At 50.2% G+C, this 18,772-nt stretch overlaps 1 protein-coding gene across 5 annotated transcripts in view; it reads left to right on the top strand.

Moving 5' to 3' along the window:
- The window catches only part of ADAM19 (ADAM metallopeptidase domain 19), a 60,899-nt gene that overhangs the window by 26,624 nt on the left and 15,503 nt on the right, over nucleotides 1–18,772 (top strand). For 4 of the 5 annotated variants that reach the window (XM_075900628.1, XM_006138294.4, XM_075900625.1 and 1 more), the window contains 9 exons: nucleotides 2,156–2,234; nucleotides 4,231–4,307; nucleotides 7,238–7,430; nucleotides 7,559–7,624; nucleotides 10,334–10,405; nucleotides 11,303–11,469; nucleotides 12,657–12,741; nucleotides 13,667–13,806; nucleotides 16,465–16,642. In XM_075900628.1, the coding sequence (XP_075756743.1) occupies nucleotides 2,156–2,234; nucleotides 4,231–4,307; nucleotides 7,238–7,430; nucleotides 7,559–7,624; nucleotides 10,334–10,405; nucleotides 11,303–11,469; nucleotides 12,657–12,741; nucleotides 13,667–13,806; nucleotides 16,465–16,642 (1,057 nt within the window). Of the gene's footprint in view, nucleotides 1–1,364; nucleotides 1,879–2,155; nucleotides 2,235–4,230; nucleotides 4,308–7,237; nucleotides 7,431–7,558; nucleotides 7,625–10,333; nucleotides 10,406–11,302; nucleotides 11,470–12,656; nucleotides 12,742–13,666; nucleotides 13,807–16,464; nucleotides 16,643–18,772 lie in introns of those variants that run through there. The other variant, XM_075900627.1, reaches the window with a different exon arrangement.

The following is an 18,772-nucleotide window of genomic DNA, read 5'->3' as shown; positions in this document are numbered from 1 at the left end:
AGATGAACACACTGTAAAATCTCAGTTAATGTCAGTTGGTCTAAATCAGTTATAAATATATTTGGACATAACATGTAGACTTGGTGTTATGTTCCTGTTCATATTTTTTGAACTTAAAAGTTGACAGACAACCTTTATTACCAATAATATGTAATGTACTTTACAATGTTCCTGACATATATTTCAGCTTCCTGGATTTTTTTTTCATCTGGCCTTCAGATATGAAAGGCAGAGTGATTTAACACCTGTTTAGATTTGCAATCCATGTGACGAAATGAAAAGTATGCCGTTTGCAATAAACTTTGCATAAAATAGTTAATTTGCATTTAATTTTAATGGTTCAAAGAATGTCAGGCAAAATGGTCGGCCCTCACGCATGTTCACTTCATCAAATCTGGCCCTCTTTGAAAAAAGTTTGTACACCCCTGAACTGGTTAAATATTAGGTTAACCTAACGTTTAACTGGTTAACCAACATAGTGGGGCAGCCCCCAGCTTACGAAGCTATTGGCTGCCGGCCCCACCCAGGGCTGCTGGCCCGCATGGGCAGGGAGCTGGCAGTCCCACCCAGGCACTTTGTTACCTGTTCATATCCCTAATGGCCATAGTGCTACATGGGGGTGGGAATCATTCAGGCACTACAAACAGGATGTGGCTGCATTGGAGAGGGTCCAGCGGAGGGCAACCAAAATGATTCGGGGGCTGGAGCATATGACTTATGAGGAGAGGCTGAGGGACTTGGGTGTTTAGTCTGCAGAAGCGAAGAGCGAGGGGGGATTTGAGAGCAGCCTTCAACTTCCTGAAGGGAGGTTCCAAAGAGGATGGAGAGAGGCTGGTCTCAGTAGTGACAGATGGCAGAACAAGGAGCAATGGTCTCAAGTTGTGGTGGGAGAGGTCTAGGTTGGATATTAGGAAAAACTATTTCACTAGGAGGGTGGTGAAGCACTGGAATGGGTTCCCTAGGGAAGTAGTGGAGTCTCCATCCCTAGAGGTGTTTAAGTCTCTGGGCTGATTTAGTTGGGATTGGTCCTGCCTAGAGCAGGGGGCTGGACTTGATGACCTTCTGAGGTCTCTTCCAGCTCTATGAAAGAAAAAAAGAAAAGAAAAAAGGGGCTGAGTTTGGGAATCAAGGGCAGGCTTTAATTTAATAAATGGTTTGAAGAAGCACTTAGGAAGATGAGTATCCGAGCATTAATGCGCATATGAGTGTGTTTCCTGAGGTAAAAGGAGCCGAGTGCAGTATGTGTGTGAGAGAATGGCCATTAGCCTTTGACCTCCTGCGCCTCTCCCCACGAAGGTGCCCTGTGGGGAAGGAGAGGAGACCTATCATATCGGTCCCACAGCTGAGCTGATTGCTGTTGATGCCGTAGGCAAGCGATCAGCCCGTCTCTCATGTCTCAAAGTGTGTTAGAGGAGGGCTTGGCAGATGGAAGACGCAGACTCAAAGATCAGAGGTGCAGGGCAGAATGTGGAACAGGTACCTGAGAAACTGCCCCCAAATGGCTCATCGTCTGCTTGCCACGTTGTAGTCCCTTCGTTCGGTGTTTTCCTGTACACTTGTCACAGCTCGTTTGGCCGAGACGAAAGAAGGCGGAGAGGAGATCCGACTGCTCTCTATAAATACACCCGAGGGAAACATACCAGGGAGAGGAGGGATTTCAGTTACGCACCAGTGTGGGCATAAGAACAAATGGTTAGAAACAGGCCTCCAACAAGTCTGGGCTTGAAATCAGACCAAGGTTTCTAGTCACCAGAGAGGAGGAAGTTCTGGAACAGCCTTCCCGGGGAGCCGTGGGCACAAAACTCATACTTGGCTTCCAAGGCTGAGCTGGAGGAGTCTACGGAGGGGAGTGGAAGCCGGCACTGCCTACGATGGCAGGTAGCTGATCTGTGACTGGTAGCAGCAACTATTTCCAACGGCTGGGAATCGGACACTACATGGGGAGGGCTCTGAGTTCCTACAGGGAATCCTTTCCCAGGCAGCTGGCTGGTAAATCTTCGCCACATGTTCAACCCAGTGCCCAGTGACGTTAATGGGAGTGCTTCCATTGATTTAAAGGGCAGTTGGATTCAGCCCTTCTTGCTGATATTCCAGCAGAGGTGATTCAACAATAACATGCCCGTGTCCTTTTTTCTCTTTGCTTTGCTATTGGTAGGCACCTCTTTGCCCCAGGCTACACTGAGACCCACTATACCCAGACAGGAACGCCCCGCACCATCCCGTTCAACCACACTGTAAGTATGCACAGCGAGCAGGCGAACCCAAGGGGAGGGAACCGAGAGGGGACGGGGCTTCACCCTCTGGAGACTTGAGTTCCCAACTCGACCGGGCTGAATGTGGACTGAGTTTGGATTTCTCAGCCAGCAGAAGTCTCCAGGGAGCAGCTCTCTGGCCAGTCAGTGGTCCCATCTCGGAGGAGTTCTTGGACTGGCGCCGTCTGACAGAGGCTGCAGGTTAGGTCTGTGGGGCAGCAGCAGTGGGCTGTAGGGAGGCCTCTCACCTTGCCGGCATCTAGCCATTTCTTGTTAGTCTTTGCAGAATTGTGGAGCTCTTGAAAGTGAAAATTCAAGGAGGCTAACGGCATATCAGGGTGCATTAGGAGGAGCATGGCCAGCAGATCCAGAGAAGTGATTATTCCCCTTTATTCGGCTCTGGTGAGGCCACATCTGGAGTACTGTGTCCAGTTCTGGGGCCCCCAGTACAGAAAGGATGTGGATGCATTGGAGAGGGTCCAGTGGAAGGCAACCAAAATGATGAGGGGGCTGGAGCACATGATCTACGAGGAGAGACTGAGGGATTTGGGCTTATTTAGTCTGCAGAAGAGAAGAGTGAGGGGGGATTTGAGAGCAGCCTTCAACTCCCTGAAGGGAGGTTCCAGAGAGGATGGAGAGAGGCTGTTCTCAGTGGTGGCAGATGGCAGAACGAGGAGCAATGGTCTCAAGTTGCAATGGGGGAGGTCTAGGTTGGAGATTAGGAAAAACTATTTCCCTAGGCGGGTGGGGAAGCACTGGGCTGGGTTCCCTAGGGAGGGGGTGGAATCTCCATCCCTAGAGGTTTTTAAGTCTCGGCTTGACAAAACTCTGGCTGGGATGATTGAGTTGGGGTCGGTCCCGCTTTGGGCAGGGGGCTGGACTCAATGACTCCTGAGGTCTCTTCCAGCCCTAGGATTCTCTGAAAATGCTGCTTTTTCCTTTACGAGGACAAAACTCCTCAGTGCATGAGCTCATTTGATTGTTTGCCACTGTCTGGTGGCAGGGTGGCTGCAAGCCAATAAAACGCCAGCGGAGTGTCCTATTCCCAGTGGCAGAATTCCACTTCTGTGAGCCAAGGTCTTCCCCCGACCCCAAATACCCAACGTGGGCGCCTGCTAGCAAAGATACCGCAGACCGGAGAGAAACATGTCCAGGCGGCTCAGTCCCATTGCCTTCCCATGCGGCTGCTCGTCCCCTGGCTCTTTGCAAAGCAGGAGCTCCGTGCTTGCTGTGTTCTCAGCCTTTGGCAAGACTTGCCCATGCCAGCTGGCTCCCTGTCAGAAAACCCATCACCCGATTACCAGCCTCCGACAAGGGCCAAATGCTCTCGGCTGCAATCGCACAAAGAGCCACAATTGGTTACAATTTTCAGCTAAGAGATAAAGACCATGAGATCACTTCCCTTGTTACTGTTTGCTCCCTCTTCCTCCTCCCTGGGGCATACAGCTGGGGGAACAGTGGGGCTGTGATGGAACACTGGCTGTCTCTTGGCCCTTGTGGCTTCCTTGTTCCTACCATAGTCTCCCTTTTGTCTTGCGATGAGCCCATTTGAATGGACTTTCCGGTTTATCACGTCACCCTTTATAGAACTAGGCTGTGAGGTCGGCACATTCTTCGGGGCCTGGCCGAAAGCTAGTGGAAATCAAACGACAAGATTCCCATTGACTTCAATGACCTTTAGGTCAGGCCCTTCGTTCTGCAGCCGCGTCTGTTCTTCTGCAAAGCTTCCTCAGGACATCACAGCGCCTTAGATGTTCATAGCAATGAGGCGTATGTTGCATGCATACCTGTGAGGCCATGTTAAGGCAGCGGAGAGGCTAGGTTTGAGTCAGGGGACCCCAGTGTGCTGTTGTGCGAAAGTCTAACCTGCGGGCAGGAGGGACCATGCGAGAGAGAATTAAAGGCTCCAGCGTTGCTCATGTGAGAGTGAACTCACCAAGCCGTTCCTTCCCTTGACGAGGTTCTTTCTCCTTTCCAGGACCATTGCTTCTACCAGGGTGTCGTGCGAGGCATGGAGCAATCCAGTGTCACCCTCAGCGCATGCAAAGGGCTACGGTAAGATCCAAGCAAGTGCAGGGATGTAAAATCCCATTGAATCAGAGTGCTAGCCCTGACCGTTAAAGGGGGGACACGACTGGAGCAGCCCTCCGCCCATGGTTGGCCTGCGGGTGGGGAGCTGCTCCCGGGTACTGGTTAACTGTTACCCGGTAATCCTCACCCATTAAGGGTGATGCTTACTGGGTGACTGTTTAACCAGGGCCCATTAACATCCCTAAGCAAGACCTGATAAAACAAGCATTTGACGGGCCTTTGGCCTGCCCTCGTTCTCCCCACGGCCTCAGAGCAGGCCCCTTGCGTGACTTCCTAGCAAGGTTGTTAGCATTAGGGTTAGTCAGGAATGTTCCAACGACATGTTTTGGCCAGGGAACGTGGTTTGGTCCAACGCGACGCTCTGAGTGGCAAAGGATGAGCTTCAACGAGAGGTTCAGCTTGAACGTCTGAAAAGTTTTGAAGCTGCGGCGAGGAAACGGTCTTTCCCCAGGAGGCGCTGTCTCTCTTTGGCTGTCAACTGAATAGAAATCACTTCCGGATACTTCATCCAAGGGAGTTTTTGCTGGAACTGACACGTTTACAGAAGCGTGTGACTGATTTACAGCCAGCTTGAGTCCTGGGCCAGGCAGGCCGACAGACTTGTGTGAGGGGGTCCGCTCCAAGTTTCACAAATGGGCGGGGCCTCGAGCAGAAGAGGCGGGGCCTGAGCAGAAGGGGTGGGCTTGGGGCAGTCCTCAGTGCTGCCTGCATGGTGCCATGCGGCAGTCCCCACCAGTCCTCAGAGCCAGCTGGAGCGCCGGTTACGATTTCAAGGGCCCAGGGTTCCAACCGCCACCAATGCTGCAGTAACGGCAGCCTCGGGCCCTTTTGAATTGCTGGACCCTGGGGCAGTTGCCCCCTTTGCCCTTCCCCCACCCCCATCGGCGCTTCTGCCCTGGGCAGAAAAGCCCCAGCTCCTCAACTAGCATCAATCAGCATCGTTCTAGTGAACTCCCCAGAGCGACGTTCACGGGGCCCACCTCTGGGGTGGCCAGGTTGGCGGTTGGACAGGGGACCTGACGATGTCCAGTCAGAGATACTGGTTACTGAGGGACGAGGAGGTGAGGAGACACTAAGCTCTCACCAGCCCCTACCCTGTCAGGGTCAACTCTTCCCTGCATCAGGCAGCTGCTGCTCCCGGCCCTAGCTCTGCAGGTAAATTCCTCCTGCAGGGAGTGGGGAAAAGCCATGAGGGGTGCAGAAAGAGAAGCAAGGGGAGGGCGGGGCCTTGGGGGAAGGGGCAGGGCAGGGGCGGGGCTTCAGGGAACGGTTGGGGGCGGGGCTTCAGGGAACGGTTGGGGGAGGGGGAGGTTTTGGCACTCCTGCTGGAGTATCTGTTTTTTCAATATTACAAAGCTGGCAGCCCTAAGTATCCCCTGCACGTTCAGGCTCTCGGTGCAGATCCTTCGTCTCCGTTTGTAAACAGGACACTATTTGTGGTCGACTCCAGCTGAAGGTTGGGTGGAAGCTGGGCTGGGGAGATTTAGTCTATTCAGGAAACAGGCCTTGCCAAAAAAAGCCCTTAGCAACTTCAAGTGATTTTATTGTAGACAAAATATCTGGGGATATAAACAGCCCCATCTGTGGTCTGCACTAAGTGATCCACTTGCCCTAGCAACACCAAAGAAATCACAGGTGCACCCAGCTACCGGCTTGTCCCACATTCTTCAAGGCTTTTTATTCTTAGCTTCGGAGGAAATGGTCCTAACTCGGCTAATGCTGGCAGCTGTGCGGCGCCACGCCTAGGGTGACACGTCCCCACCGTAGACGGACAGTCCCAAGAGTTGGGGCATTTTCTTCTTTAGGCTCCTAATCCCTGCCAATTTTTGAGGAAGAAGGGGTCATGCGCAAAAGGGGGGTTTTGCGTGTACACGGCGCTTTTTTTGTGCAAAAACCTCGTCCACAAAAAGGATCAGAAGAGACTATGCAAATGAGAGTGTGAGATATGCAAATGAGCACTCAATTTGCATTTCCCCTTCCGGAAAACATTCGTAATGTAGCCGTAGCCCTAGTGTGGTTCACTGTCCCATGTAGTAGCACTTAGACCACGTACAGTGAGAGATAAGAAGTTAGTTCTACAACCTCAGCTGTGAGCCAGCTGGCTTTATAGCTTAAGCTGTAGAGGCTCCTACATTATATTCCAGAAGTTCTTGGTTCAAATTCACCTAGTGATGGTTGTATGAGCACCTTTCAATCATTAATGTATGTATCCTCACACCATCCTGATTGTCTCCTGAACACAGATGGGGACCAGAGGCGCTGAGCAGCTCAGAACCAGATTGTCAAAGGATTTCAATGAAAGTTTGTGACCCAGGGACTAAGTGACTTCCCCAAGCTCACACAGGAAGTCAGTGGCAGAACTGGAAATTAAATGCTGGCAGAGCTGTCCTTAGGATTTATGAGGCCCTACACAGTGCTGCTAAACTCGTGCCCCTATGGCTGAGGGAGGGGGTAGTTTTTTAAAGCTGTGATTTTATAATCTGTAGCAACACACGAATGAAATATTTTTAAAGCAAATTTCAAAGGAAGGCCCTGTTGACTCTCCAAGTCAATTCAGAGAGGGGCAGTCTGTACCTGGGGTTGGCAGAGGCCCTGTTAAATGGCTGCATTGCCACTCGAATGGCTCTTTCATAAGTTCTCTGTTCTGCTCATAGTGCTGGCCGACGTTGTCACTTTTCAGTCAACTAGATCCTCTCTGGAGGAAGCAGAGCCACAGAACAGGGAAAGGAACAGGCAGGTGGGTGGACTGTAAGACTCAGGGGTGACCCGACATTTTCTGGTGCCCTACGCAGCTGTGTATTCTACATATGGGTGAGGTCAGCCTTAGATGCTGGTCTTCCGGATCCAGGAGTAACCTGAACTATCCTTTCTCTCACTGCTTTTTATTTCAACAGCGGTCTCATCGAACTGAGCAGCAACCTCAGTTACATCTTAGAGCCAGTCCCCGACAGCCAGAATCGGCACCTGATCTACAGATCGGAACATGCCATGCTTCCGCAGGGGACCTGCGGCTCTAAGCATGCAGAACCCACAGCCCCCCACTGGCTCAACAAACAGCCCGGCCAGGCCACAATGCACCATCCCAGGGTGAGTAACAGAAGCCACTGGGTGCCCTTGTGCAGTGGGGGAAGAGTGGGAGACTGGTCAGGAAGGCAGCGATTGCCAGACAAGAAAAACGAATACCAACCATTAATCTCCGTGGGGTTGTGTTGCAGGTGAAACGGGAGGATGTGCAGGCTATGAAGTACGTGGAGCTGCTGCTGGTGGCTGATTATGCAGAGGTAAGAGAAATGCGCCACATTGGTGTGGGCAAATCAGAGACGGTCCAGAAAAAAGCAACAAAAAGGATGGAAGTCTAGAGAACATGAGCGATGAGGGAAGACTGAAAGAATTGGGCTTGTTTAGTTTAGAAAAGAGAAGACTGAGAGGGGGACATGATAGCGGTTTTCAGGTGTCTAAAAGGGTGTTACAGGGAGGAGGGAGAAAAATTGTTCTTCTTGGCCTCTGAGGACAGGACAAGAAGCAATGGGCTTAAACTGCAGCAAGGGAGGTTTATGTTGGACATTAGGAAAAACTTCCCACCTGTCAGGGTGGTTAAACACTGGAATAAGTTGCCTGGGGAGGTTGTGGAATCTCCGTCTCTGGAGATATTGAAGAGCAGGTTGGACAGACACCTGTCAGGGATGATCTGGATGGGGCTTGGTCCTGCCATGAGGGCAGGGGACTGGACTCGATGACCTCTCAAGGTCCCTTCCAGTTCTAGGATTCTGTGATTTACACTGGCTGAGAACTGGGCCCATGACTGGTCTCTCTAGGGGCAGAACAGGTAGAGCCCAGACTGTGGCAGGGGCTGTGTTCCCCTGCCATCCCTGATGCAGAGGGACCCCAGGAGGGAGTGCAGAATGGGGTTCCACTTCCCTTCCCCCTGCGGTCTCTAGCCCCACGGAGGATACCTGGCAGGATGCTGTTTAGTACCAGTGAGAGGTGGGAAGGGTGATACGGACAATGTCTAGGTTTGAGACCACCCACTCATTTCAGGTAGGTCACTGCACAGACCTCAGAGATGTAACTACTGCCCGTCCTTGCAGGTCTGCACTGGCTACTCCTCAGTGACCTACAGTGTCTCAACAATCAGCATTCAGGAGCTGTTGGTCAGTTACACGGCTCCATGTTTACTGAGTGCACAGAGCTGTGCTCTCTGCCGGTTGTGACTTGGAGTTGCAGGGTTTCCTGGGGGTCCCGCAGTCTGCTCCCTGTCCCTTTCTGAAGAAATCCAGGTGGTCAGTCGTTATCTCTGCTAGGATGTAGTGGTGGATGTAAAGGAAACTTTGCTGAGGTTTCAGCTGCTGCGAATGCACGCACTCCAGGACGCAGGCCTTCAACGCCATCCCAAAACCTGCCAATGCTTAGCTGATCATTTAATTATCAGCACAGAGTGGAGTTGGGAGGCCAGCTCTATTCAGGCAGTTACAACCTGATGCTAAACTCTCCCCGTCCCTCCGGGGCTATTGGCTGTAACATTCCGAAACACACCAGAGAGGCCGATTCTGGGCGCGTTGCCTGTTAGGCTCCAGGAGAGTGCGGAGAGCGAGAAAATGCAGGCTTGCCAGATGCTCCTTGCTGTTTTCTTTAGTCAGCCCCTTGATGTGACCGATTGAAAAATGCCCCTTGTCCCGTGAGAGCCCCCAGTCTGTTTGAAAAAAGCAGCCCTTGTTGTAACTCATTGCCAATATGTGACTCAAACATTATTTGCCAGGTGAACTCATTAATTTCCAGATGTTTTCAATGGGCCAAAAGTGATTTAAATGAAGTAAAGCAACTTTTCTTCCGGTCCAGTGAATGAGTTGTGGTACGAGCCTTCTGGGACAGGTGCTGTGGTTTTACCAATTCTGGGTATGAAGTTACCTTACCCTGTGCTTCAGATGAGGAAGTAGGTTTTGTCCACAAAAGCTCATGATACTCTCTGTATTTCTTTGTTAGTCTCGAAGGCTACGTGTAGACTACAAGCCTCTTTCAAAAGACAGCGTCTAGACTACAAGCAGATTTTTTGAAAAAGTGAGCTGCTTTTTCGAAAGAGAGTCTAGAGAGTACTTTCGAAAAAAGGCATTATTCCTCATAAAATGAGGTTTACCGTGATTGAAAAACCTGCTGTGTTCTTTCGATTTACTTTCGAAAGAACATGGCTGCAGTCGAAACGCAAGTAAAGATTTTTTGAAAAAAGGCCACTTTTTTCGAAAAATCCCTGTAGTCTAGACACACCCGAAGGTACAGGACTGCTCGGTTTTCACCCAGGATGAGTATGCATTACTTTGCAGTGGTGTTTTGCTACTGGCTACTGGCTGGGAGCACAGAGAGACGTGTTAAGAGATCTGGACACATGTACGTTTTCCTGTTGTGAATAGGGAGGTATACACAGAAGGAGGACTCCTGGGCTGTGTCCAGACTCCATGCCTCCGTCGACGGAGGCATGTAGATTAGCCAGATCGGAAGAGGGAAATGAAGCCGCGATTAAAATAATCGCGGCTTCATTTAAATTTAAATGGCTGCCCCGATCTGCCGATCAGCTGTTTGTCGGCAGATCGGGAGAGTCTGGACGCGATGCCCCGACAAAGAAGCCTTTCTTCATCGACACAGGTAAACCTGGTTTCACGAGGCTTACCTGTGTCGATGAAGAAAGGCTTCTTTGTCGGGGCATCGCGTCCAGACTCTCCCGATCTGCCGACAAACAGCTGATCGGCAGATCGGGGCAGCCATTTAAATTTAAATGAAGCCGCGATTATTTTAATCGCGGCTTCATTTCCCTCTTCCGATCTGGCTAATCTACATGCCTCCGTCGACGGAGGCATGGAGTCTGGACACAGCCCTGGGTACCACATGTGCATTGGTCTGATCATCACCTCTGCATTCTCATATAACATGACATGTTAAAAGGGTGTTAAGCTCTCGTCTGTTTTTAAAGGGCGATGCTGATTTTTGCTTGTTTCATTCAGTTCCAGAAGAATAACTACGACCTGCAAAGAACGAAGAATAAACTAGTGGAGGTGGCTAATTATGTAGATAAGGTGAGGCCAGGTGTGTCACTGGTAGAAAAGGAGCTGAAGTTGCAGCCAAACACACTTCCCTGAACTTCTTGTGCTAGGAGGGAGGCTATCCTTCTGGCAGAGGGAGTTCCCCAATGTCTCCTTCTCTTCGATGGCCGGGCACTATGGAGATTGGACGTCGTCCCTGGAAGAGTCACGCCGGGCACAGGCATTGGAGATGGGGAGCTGAGAGGGACTCCCCTTTCCTTACAAGGGTGTTAGCAAGAAAATCTCGATTTTTATTTTGAACCGTTTCTTCTCAAAGCTGAGTCATGGCGGGCGTTCTTCGCCGCTGGCTGCAAACTGCAACCGTTCGCCACAAAAGGCCTCCAGTCCAGACTGTGATTTAGTAGGGTTTTGTAGAAGCTCTTCCCCTCGCAGAGCTGAGGGCAGAACATGCTGCTAGGTGGGCAAATACCAGTCCGCAGGCCAGATCTGATCTACCAGGGTTAGCTCCTGGCAGGGCCCCACCACTGTATTTACCTGCACTGCTGCAGTTACCAGTGATTGCAGCTCCCATTGGCTGCGGATTGCAGTTCCCAACCAATGGGAGCTTCAGGAAGTGGTGTCCTGGTCCACGCTGCTTCCTGCCACTCCCATTGGCCAGGAATGGTGATCTGCAGCCAATGGGAACTGCAATCGCCGGTACCTGTGGCTGTGCAGGTAAATATAGCAGCAGCAGCCCCTATCTTGGTGAACCACCGCTGTGTTATTGCCCACCCCTAGGTGTGCTAGGAGGCCACTTTCCTGGAACTTACAGCTCTAATGGTATGGAATTCACATATTTTGCATGGTTTCTATTCATCATTTAAAACAAGGATGAAAAAAAGCAGCAATCCACTGACCGGCTCTTTCCTCTGCTCTCCGTGCATCATCTAGTTTTACAAGTCCCTGAACATTCGGGTTGCCCTGGTGGGGCTGGAGGTCTGGACCGACGGAAACAAGTGCGAAGTCTCCGAGAACTCCCGTTCCACCCTTTGGTCCTTCCTCACTTGGCGGCGCAAGTTGCTAGCCCACAAAAAGCACGACAATGCCCAGCTGATCACGTACGTTGCTTTTCCAGGGATACCACGGTCCCTCTGCCCAAGGAATCTGGGGACAAGGCGTGAAGTCAGTTTGTCACAATAGATCGAGCTGAGATTTTGGGTGGCAGGTTTTCTATGGTGACTCTCAAGCATCCGTCAGAGAGATAAGCCTCTAGCTAGAATGCATTCGTGGGGTGGGAGCGGTAGAAAGGTGCATACGCTTGCAAGCGCCCAGTGGGAAGTGGTCACGGTACATACGCAATGAAGTGGGAATTCCCGTTATTGTGCATGCATAAGGCGCATGCCAATGCGTGTGCATCTTTGCATGCACACTTCTCTGAAGCTCTGGGCCCCAAGCCAAAATGTGCAGACTTCACTCTCGGGCACTCGGCTCATCCTGGGACAAAGCCCTGGGTTTGCGAGTGTGTCATTCTGTGCTTGGACCTTTGTGGTGCACGGTGCTTGGAGCTGGCTGATGACTCCTTCTGCTGATCTGACTAGTGCCACTGGATACGGTGCCAGCAAGATGGGCTCATTTGCAGCAGCGTCCTGGGCCTGCGAGGATTCCTCCATTAGCAGGTAGTGGGAAGTGAAGCAGGAGCCAGTGAAAAGCAAATGCAGCATCTTTTCTGCTGTGCTTTTCATAGACAGATTCACCACAATTGTTTTTCATTCTGTCCCGGGTGTCCGGGTGGGCCTGACTCCCCACACCACCAATTAGACCCTAAAGACTTGGACAGGCGTAGTAGCATTCTAGGTCACTGGGGGCTCCTTAAATCAAAGCACTGAGCCAATAGATGGAGACCTGGAATATGTCAGTCTAAATTCCAAAGCATGGCCTCAGCATGCCCTGGGCTCCGGATTAAGCCTGGGGTGGCTTTTCCGTGGACAATCTCTTGTGTGCACGTTCCAACGTGTAGGAAGTCAGTAATCATACAGGAGCACCACCGGGCCATTCCCAGCAGTCAGATTAGCTGCACTGTCCAGACGGCTTGCTCGTGGTACCAGGTGAACGTCTGGCTCTAAAAGAGCCATGGTGGCACTTAGAAGCTCAGCTACGAAGCTGGCAGGAAGGGTTTTAATGAAGAAGCCGTTTCCTGTGGTCTGATGTAAATTCAGGGGGTCTTGACCTGCACCCAGCATTTATCTCTCCAACCCCTCCGAGCAGAGCTCTGTCCCATTTCGTTATTTCTCTGGATTTCTTTCAGTGGGACGCCGTTCCAGGGCACCACCATAGGGGTGGCACCTCTGATGGCCATGTGCTCCGATTTCCAATCTGGCGGGGTGAACATGGTAAGAACTAATTGGCCATTTCCTGTGTGTAGCAAGTACATGTGAGAGCTGCCTCCCAGAAAACCAGGACAGAAAATGATTCTCAATGTCTATCTCCAGCCTTCCCTTACATAAGCAGCTACAGGCCGCCCCAGGTAACAGTCCTCCCAGCAGGCTCCAGGGATCTCATTAATCCCGGACACACACAGTCCCAACAAAACATGGGTGGGGAGAAAATGGAGGTCGCAGGAGCTGAAACTGGAGCACTTGTGCATGGAAAACAAGACTCGATGACTTCAGTCTTGGGTGCCAGCTATCCAGCACATGCTGCCACCACCGCTGGCATGTAAAAGGCTACTTTTTAAATACTGGGGCCTAACGATAAACAAGATTACATTTAAACCAAATGTAAAGGCCTGTTATACATCATTATGGCCCAGACACGACGTGCCTCAGGCCAAGCCTACACTAAAGGGGAAGATCGAAACAAGGTACGCAACTCCAACTACGTTAATTATGTAGCTAGAGCTGACATACCTTGTTTTGCATTTCCCCACCATCCCCACAGCGGGAGGCTGGTGGGGACAAACACTCCCATTGGCTTCCATTACTCCTTGCACAAGCAGGACTGCCGGCTGCCAGCGGGGGTGCCCTCTGAGTTCGATTTAGCACGTCTTAACTAGACGCGCTAAATCAAACTCCGGAAGATCGATCGCTGTGGATATAAAGCAAATATGCACGAATTTGCAGGGCACTATTCATTGCCAGTCGGCCACTTTGCAACAGACACCTGACACTGACAGAGATGGGCCTGTAAAGTCCAGCTCAGGATCTAAACTGCCCCATCGTACAGGCTGCTCTGGCTGAAAACGCACTTCTCTGCCAGTGCTGTGCGCTCAGCAGGGGTGGAGGTGAAACGCTGACGCTGCTCTTTGATTCTGGCCAGGACCACTCGGACAACGCCATCGGCGTCGCTGCCACCATGGCCCATGAGATGGGGCACAACTTCGGCATGAGCCACGACTCGCCTGGCTGCTGTGCAGCCCGGGCTGAAGACGGAGGCTGCATCATGGCCGCTGCGACGGGGTGAGTCGTGCTTGTGTTTCCTTCTCTCAGGCACACAAACTTAGCTGTGTCCGGAGAACCCCTGCGAAAGGGGCTCATTGAATGCAGCACAGAGATGGGACGAGCAGGGTATGTTGCCTGTGTAGCCCAGAGGCACTGGGACCACTACACGGGAGAGTAAACTCTGCCCTACAGCCTCAGCTACAGGCCAGAGGGCTTTTAGCTCATGCAGCAGGGACTCATGGCTTTAGCCCCCGGAGGTCATAGGTTCAATCCCCCCTTGCCGATAGCCAGTGTCCATTGATTTTACACACGTAATAGGTTTTAGAGACACCACTCCATGGAAAATGGGGTCACATGGCAGGGGCAGATAGTTTAATTCCCAGTTTAAATTAAACTGCCCCTTAGCAAATGGCCAAGCCCAGGGAAAGGCAGGGGTCAGCCAAAGTATTTGCGGGAGTGTGGCCCCCGCAGCAGGAGTCTGATCTGGCTTAGTTGCATGTGCTCTGTATGTAAAATACCCCTCATGGCGTTAAGTACTTGCACCTGTATAGTGGCTGGGCTCATGGGCAGTAGGTAATGCAGGCAAGGGAAGGCATTGCCCTCCCAAAACTGCCTACACTGCCCAGCCACCTGGGAGGGGCTGGGACCTTGCTTGGGGGACGGAAAGGTGGGGCGAGAGGCATGGTCTTGAGGGAAGGGGTGTGGTTTTGGGCAGAAAAGATGGAACTTTGCTTGACTTCCCCAGCTGGGCCTTCACCCATCGTCGGGATCATGTGTCCACACAATGTGGTAACCAAGGGCTTGTTGGAGACCATCAAAAGGCACAGCTACACGGCCGTATTTCTAAGCCGTATTTGTTACCTGGGTTGGACATTGCCTGTTATGAGCGTTTTGTTAAGAAAACTCCTCCTAATGGCAATTCACTGGGCACCCTTAGGCTATGTCTACATTGTAGCCTTCTTCCGCAAAAGCTTATGCAAATGAAGCATGGAGTGGAATATTGCCACACTTCATTTGCATAATTAATTAGGGGCTGTTTTTGTGCAAGAGGCTTTTGTGCAAGTCAGCTCCTTTTTGCCCAAAAAACCCCTCTTGCACAAGAGCTGTTCTTCCTCATATTTTCAACTAAAGCCTCTTGCGCAAAAAGGGCTGCTAATTAATTATGCAAATGAAGCATGGCGATATTCCACTCCGTGCTTCATTTGCATAAGCTTTTCTGGAAAAAGGCTACAGTGCAGACGTAGCCTTAATGGGTTAATAGTGTCAGAGGGCAGTTTTGTCTTGGAAGCAGTGTGCAGCAAATGGATTTGGTCCGTGCTCTTCTCCTATTTCAAGTGAGGGGTGACATGTCTGTCTTTCAAAGAAAGGGGACTGCAGGCCCGAGGGGAAGAGGAAGGAAGAGAGAGAGCGTAAACCCCGGGGGATTTTAGGATTAATTTTTCATGAGGAACAACAGGGGGTTCCATGTTTCTTGAGACACACAAAACCATTAGCTCTGCCCACCTCCCTTACAGCTACTCTCCCTCGTATTATAAAAAAATTTACTCCTTAGGTCTTTAGAAGAGTTTCTAGAAGTTCTAGACCTGGGCTTTGTATTAATTAAAACCCCTAATTCCTCCCACACACACTCCTCACCCCCTTTTTACTGAAAAGAAACAAACCTGTCATTTAACCAAGAACATTTTAAGTTGCTTAAGCTGATCTTTAAAATGCCTTGTTTTGAAGTCATTGAGTTTTCACAAAGAAAAATATCCAGTGGGAAAGAGGCAGTGTATTGGCATGCGTATACACACACAACCTGCAAACAGATGCAACATGTATGTGCCTGCCTGTGTGTGTCTAACATACCTAAGGTGAACAAGTAGGAGTACACATACACCTCCCCCCCAAGAGGAAATGAAAAAGCTTTGAAACAGAAGCCATACGTAAACCCATTCCACTTGCTGTTGGGGTTGGGGGGATTACACCTTTTTATCAGTCAGGTTGACAGCCAGTTATTCAGTATCAAGTGTTAGATTCTAAAAGCCACTCTAACAATGAAGAACAAGGTCTTAGAGGGGGAAGCCGTGTTAGTCTGAAACTTACAAAACAAGTAGTCCAGTGGCACCTTAGAGACTAACAAAAATATATATAATATTGTGAGCTTTTGTGGGCAAAACCCATTTCTTCAGATGATAAGTCAGAGTGAAACAGAACCAAGATATTTATAACAGGGAAGAGATAGGAGGACCTGTTGATTGTCAGACTGGTGCTAATGAAGCTAGTTAAGTGGGCTGGAAATGTCCCATTCTTAGGTTTCGATGTGAAAATGCAGTTGTTAGGGGCAGGCAAGACTGACTTTTTAATGTATAAAGAAGCCATATGGCATGGATCTCCTGGGGCACTGTGTATGTGGATACTGGGTTTTAGTCTTAAAATGTTTATTGCGAACTCCTTGGAGGGGGTGGCTGCTTTCCCAGGAGAGAGGAGGCATCAGAGCTGAAATCTAAACTCCTTGCCAGATGAAACCTCGATACGAAACCTGGAACCTTGACCCTGAGCGTGACCACACAGGCCAAATTCAGCCTTCATGCCGCTACACTAAGGGCATCTCCAGAGCAGGAGCGGTAGTGCTACCTGTGCAAGGCAGCGTTAGGCCACTGATCTCCTCTAATGCGATGCTCTTCTGATCTGCAGGCACCCGTTCCCCAAGGTGTTCAGCCCGTGCAATAGGAAGGAGCTGGACAGGTATCTGCAGTCGGGTGGAGGGATCTGTCTCTCCAACATGCCAGACCCTGGTACTTTATACGGAGGGAAGAGGTGCGGAAATGGGTACTTGGAAGACGGAGAAGAATGTGATTGCGGAGAAGTGGAGGTAACTGGCGCTGAGATCTAATTGTGTGAGGTGGGGAGAAGTGACATGAGTGCTAAGCACCCGAGAGGCCCACCCGCCCATGATACGCATGTAACCCACACACCACCTAGTGTGGTTCACTGTCACATGCAGTGGCACCTAGACCACAGTGACAGATAAGAACAAGAGACCTCTACAGCCTGGGTTGAGTGCCAGCTGGCCTTTAGCTCAAGGCATGTCTAGACTTCTGGGGGGTTTTTAGAAAGAAGATATGCAAATTTGGTGCTAATTTGAATATGTTCTTCCGATTGCATTTTTGAAAGTGAGTCTTTCAAAAGTGGAAGTAGTTTGGACGTGGGTTTTTTTTCAGAAAAAAACCTCCTTTTTTGAAAAACCGCACACATCTCCTTTTTTTAGGAAGAAAGTTTTTTTGGGAAAAGGTTTTTCCCCTGAAAAACCCGCATCCAGACTACTTTCACTTTCGAAAGACCCGCTTTCGAAAATGGGATCGGAAGAAGATATGCAAATTAGCACCAACTTTGCATATCTCCTTTGGAAAAAAACCCCACAGTCTAGACATGCCCTCTGGGGTAAAGGCTCCTATACTAAAATCCAGAGGTCCCAGGTTCAAATCCCCCAGGTGACGGTTACACGTGCTCAGCTTGGGTAGGTGCAGGAGGTGTGTGTGTGAGGGACAATTACCATGGGTGCAATTGTAACCCACACACCTGCTGAGGGTGGTGCACTGTCCCATGGAGTAGCACTGAGCTCTCTTACAAAGAGAAAGTGAGTTTGCTGCGTAGCCTTAGCTGGGAGCTGGCTGGCTTTTAGCTCTACCTGTAGAGGCTCCTGCACAGAACTCCAAGGTTGTGTCTAGACTGGCAAGTTCTAGACTTGCCAGCTGTCTACACTGGCTGCTTGAATTTCTGCAAGAACACTGACTTCCTACTGTCTGAAATCAGAGCTTCTTGCGGAAATACTATGCTGCTCCCGTTCGGGCAAAAGTCCCTTTTGCGCAAAGCTTTTGCGCAAAAGGGCCAGTGTAGACAGCTCAGATTTGTTTTGCGCAAAAAAGTCCCGATGGCGAAAATGGCGATTGGGGCTTTTTTGTGGAAAAGAGCGTCTAGATTGGCACGGATGCTTTTCCACAAAAAGTGCTTTTGCAGAAAAGCATCCGTGCCAATCTAGACGCTCTTTTCCGCAAATGCTTTTAATGGAAAACTTTTCCGTTAAAAGCATTTGCGGAAAATCATGCCAATCTAGATGTAGCCTAAGGGTCCCAGGTCTCTGGAGCTTACTGCTTAGGCTATAAAACCAGCCGGCTCCCAGCGAAGGCTGTAGAGCAAATTCTTTCTTCTCTCTCTAGGTGGTGTAGGTGCCACCCCCGGGACAGTTAGTGTGTGAGTTACAGCATGTCCATCAGCGTGCAAAGTTCTTTAGGGAGACCTTGTCTGACTGTATGTACAGCACATAACACATTACATCCCTAACCCTCACAGGGACCTCTGGGGGGCTATCATCATGCAACTAGTTATGGTGTATTTGTGACATGGTAGCTAAATAGGCTGTATCCCCCTCTAGTGGAGGATGTACAGAGAGGATAAGAGTCTACTACTGATACCAGTAAATGGAGTAATACCTGTAGCTCAGGTGACAAGAGTTCTGTGCTGAAGATGTAAGGATTATACCCTGCTGATGCACCCTGCAGGAGTGGTTATGCATTCAGCAAAGTTTTTGGCCAAAGGCATGTGCAAGGAATATCCAGTATGCACGCAGGGAGGAGACATGTATGGAGAGCATGCAAGCTATGTTCATGCCGGATGCCTGTATCTTTCTATATTTGGCATAAACACTTACCACTGACGGTATTTTAAAAACCAACCCAGAATGGTTAGTCTGTGTCAATAGACAAAGGATATAAATAAGAAAAGCATTTGCCTTAGCAGAAGGATGGGAGTTCAGTGTATTAAAGACTGTTAGCTTATTGGACAGAGCACTGGTCTCGCTTCTATTCCTGGCTCTGCCATTGGCCTGCTGGATAACCTTATGCAAATCAGTCCATGCCTCGGTGTCCCGACCTGTAAAATGGGGTGAATGCTAGGGGGGGATGAAGTGCTTGAGATCTACCGAGAAGTGCTTTGTAAGAGCCAG

This window comes from Pelodiscus sinensis, chromosome 17 (genome assembly GCF_049634645.1).
Source record: "Pelodiscus sinensis isolate JC-2024 chromosome 17, ASM4963464v1, whole genome shotgun sequence".
Lineage (NCBI taxonomy): Eukaryota > Metazoa > Chordata > Testudines > Trionychidae > Pelodiscus > Pelodiscus sinensis.
This window is presented reverse-complemented; position numbering and strand designations above follow the sequence as displayed.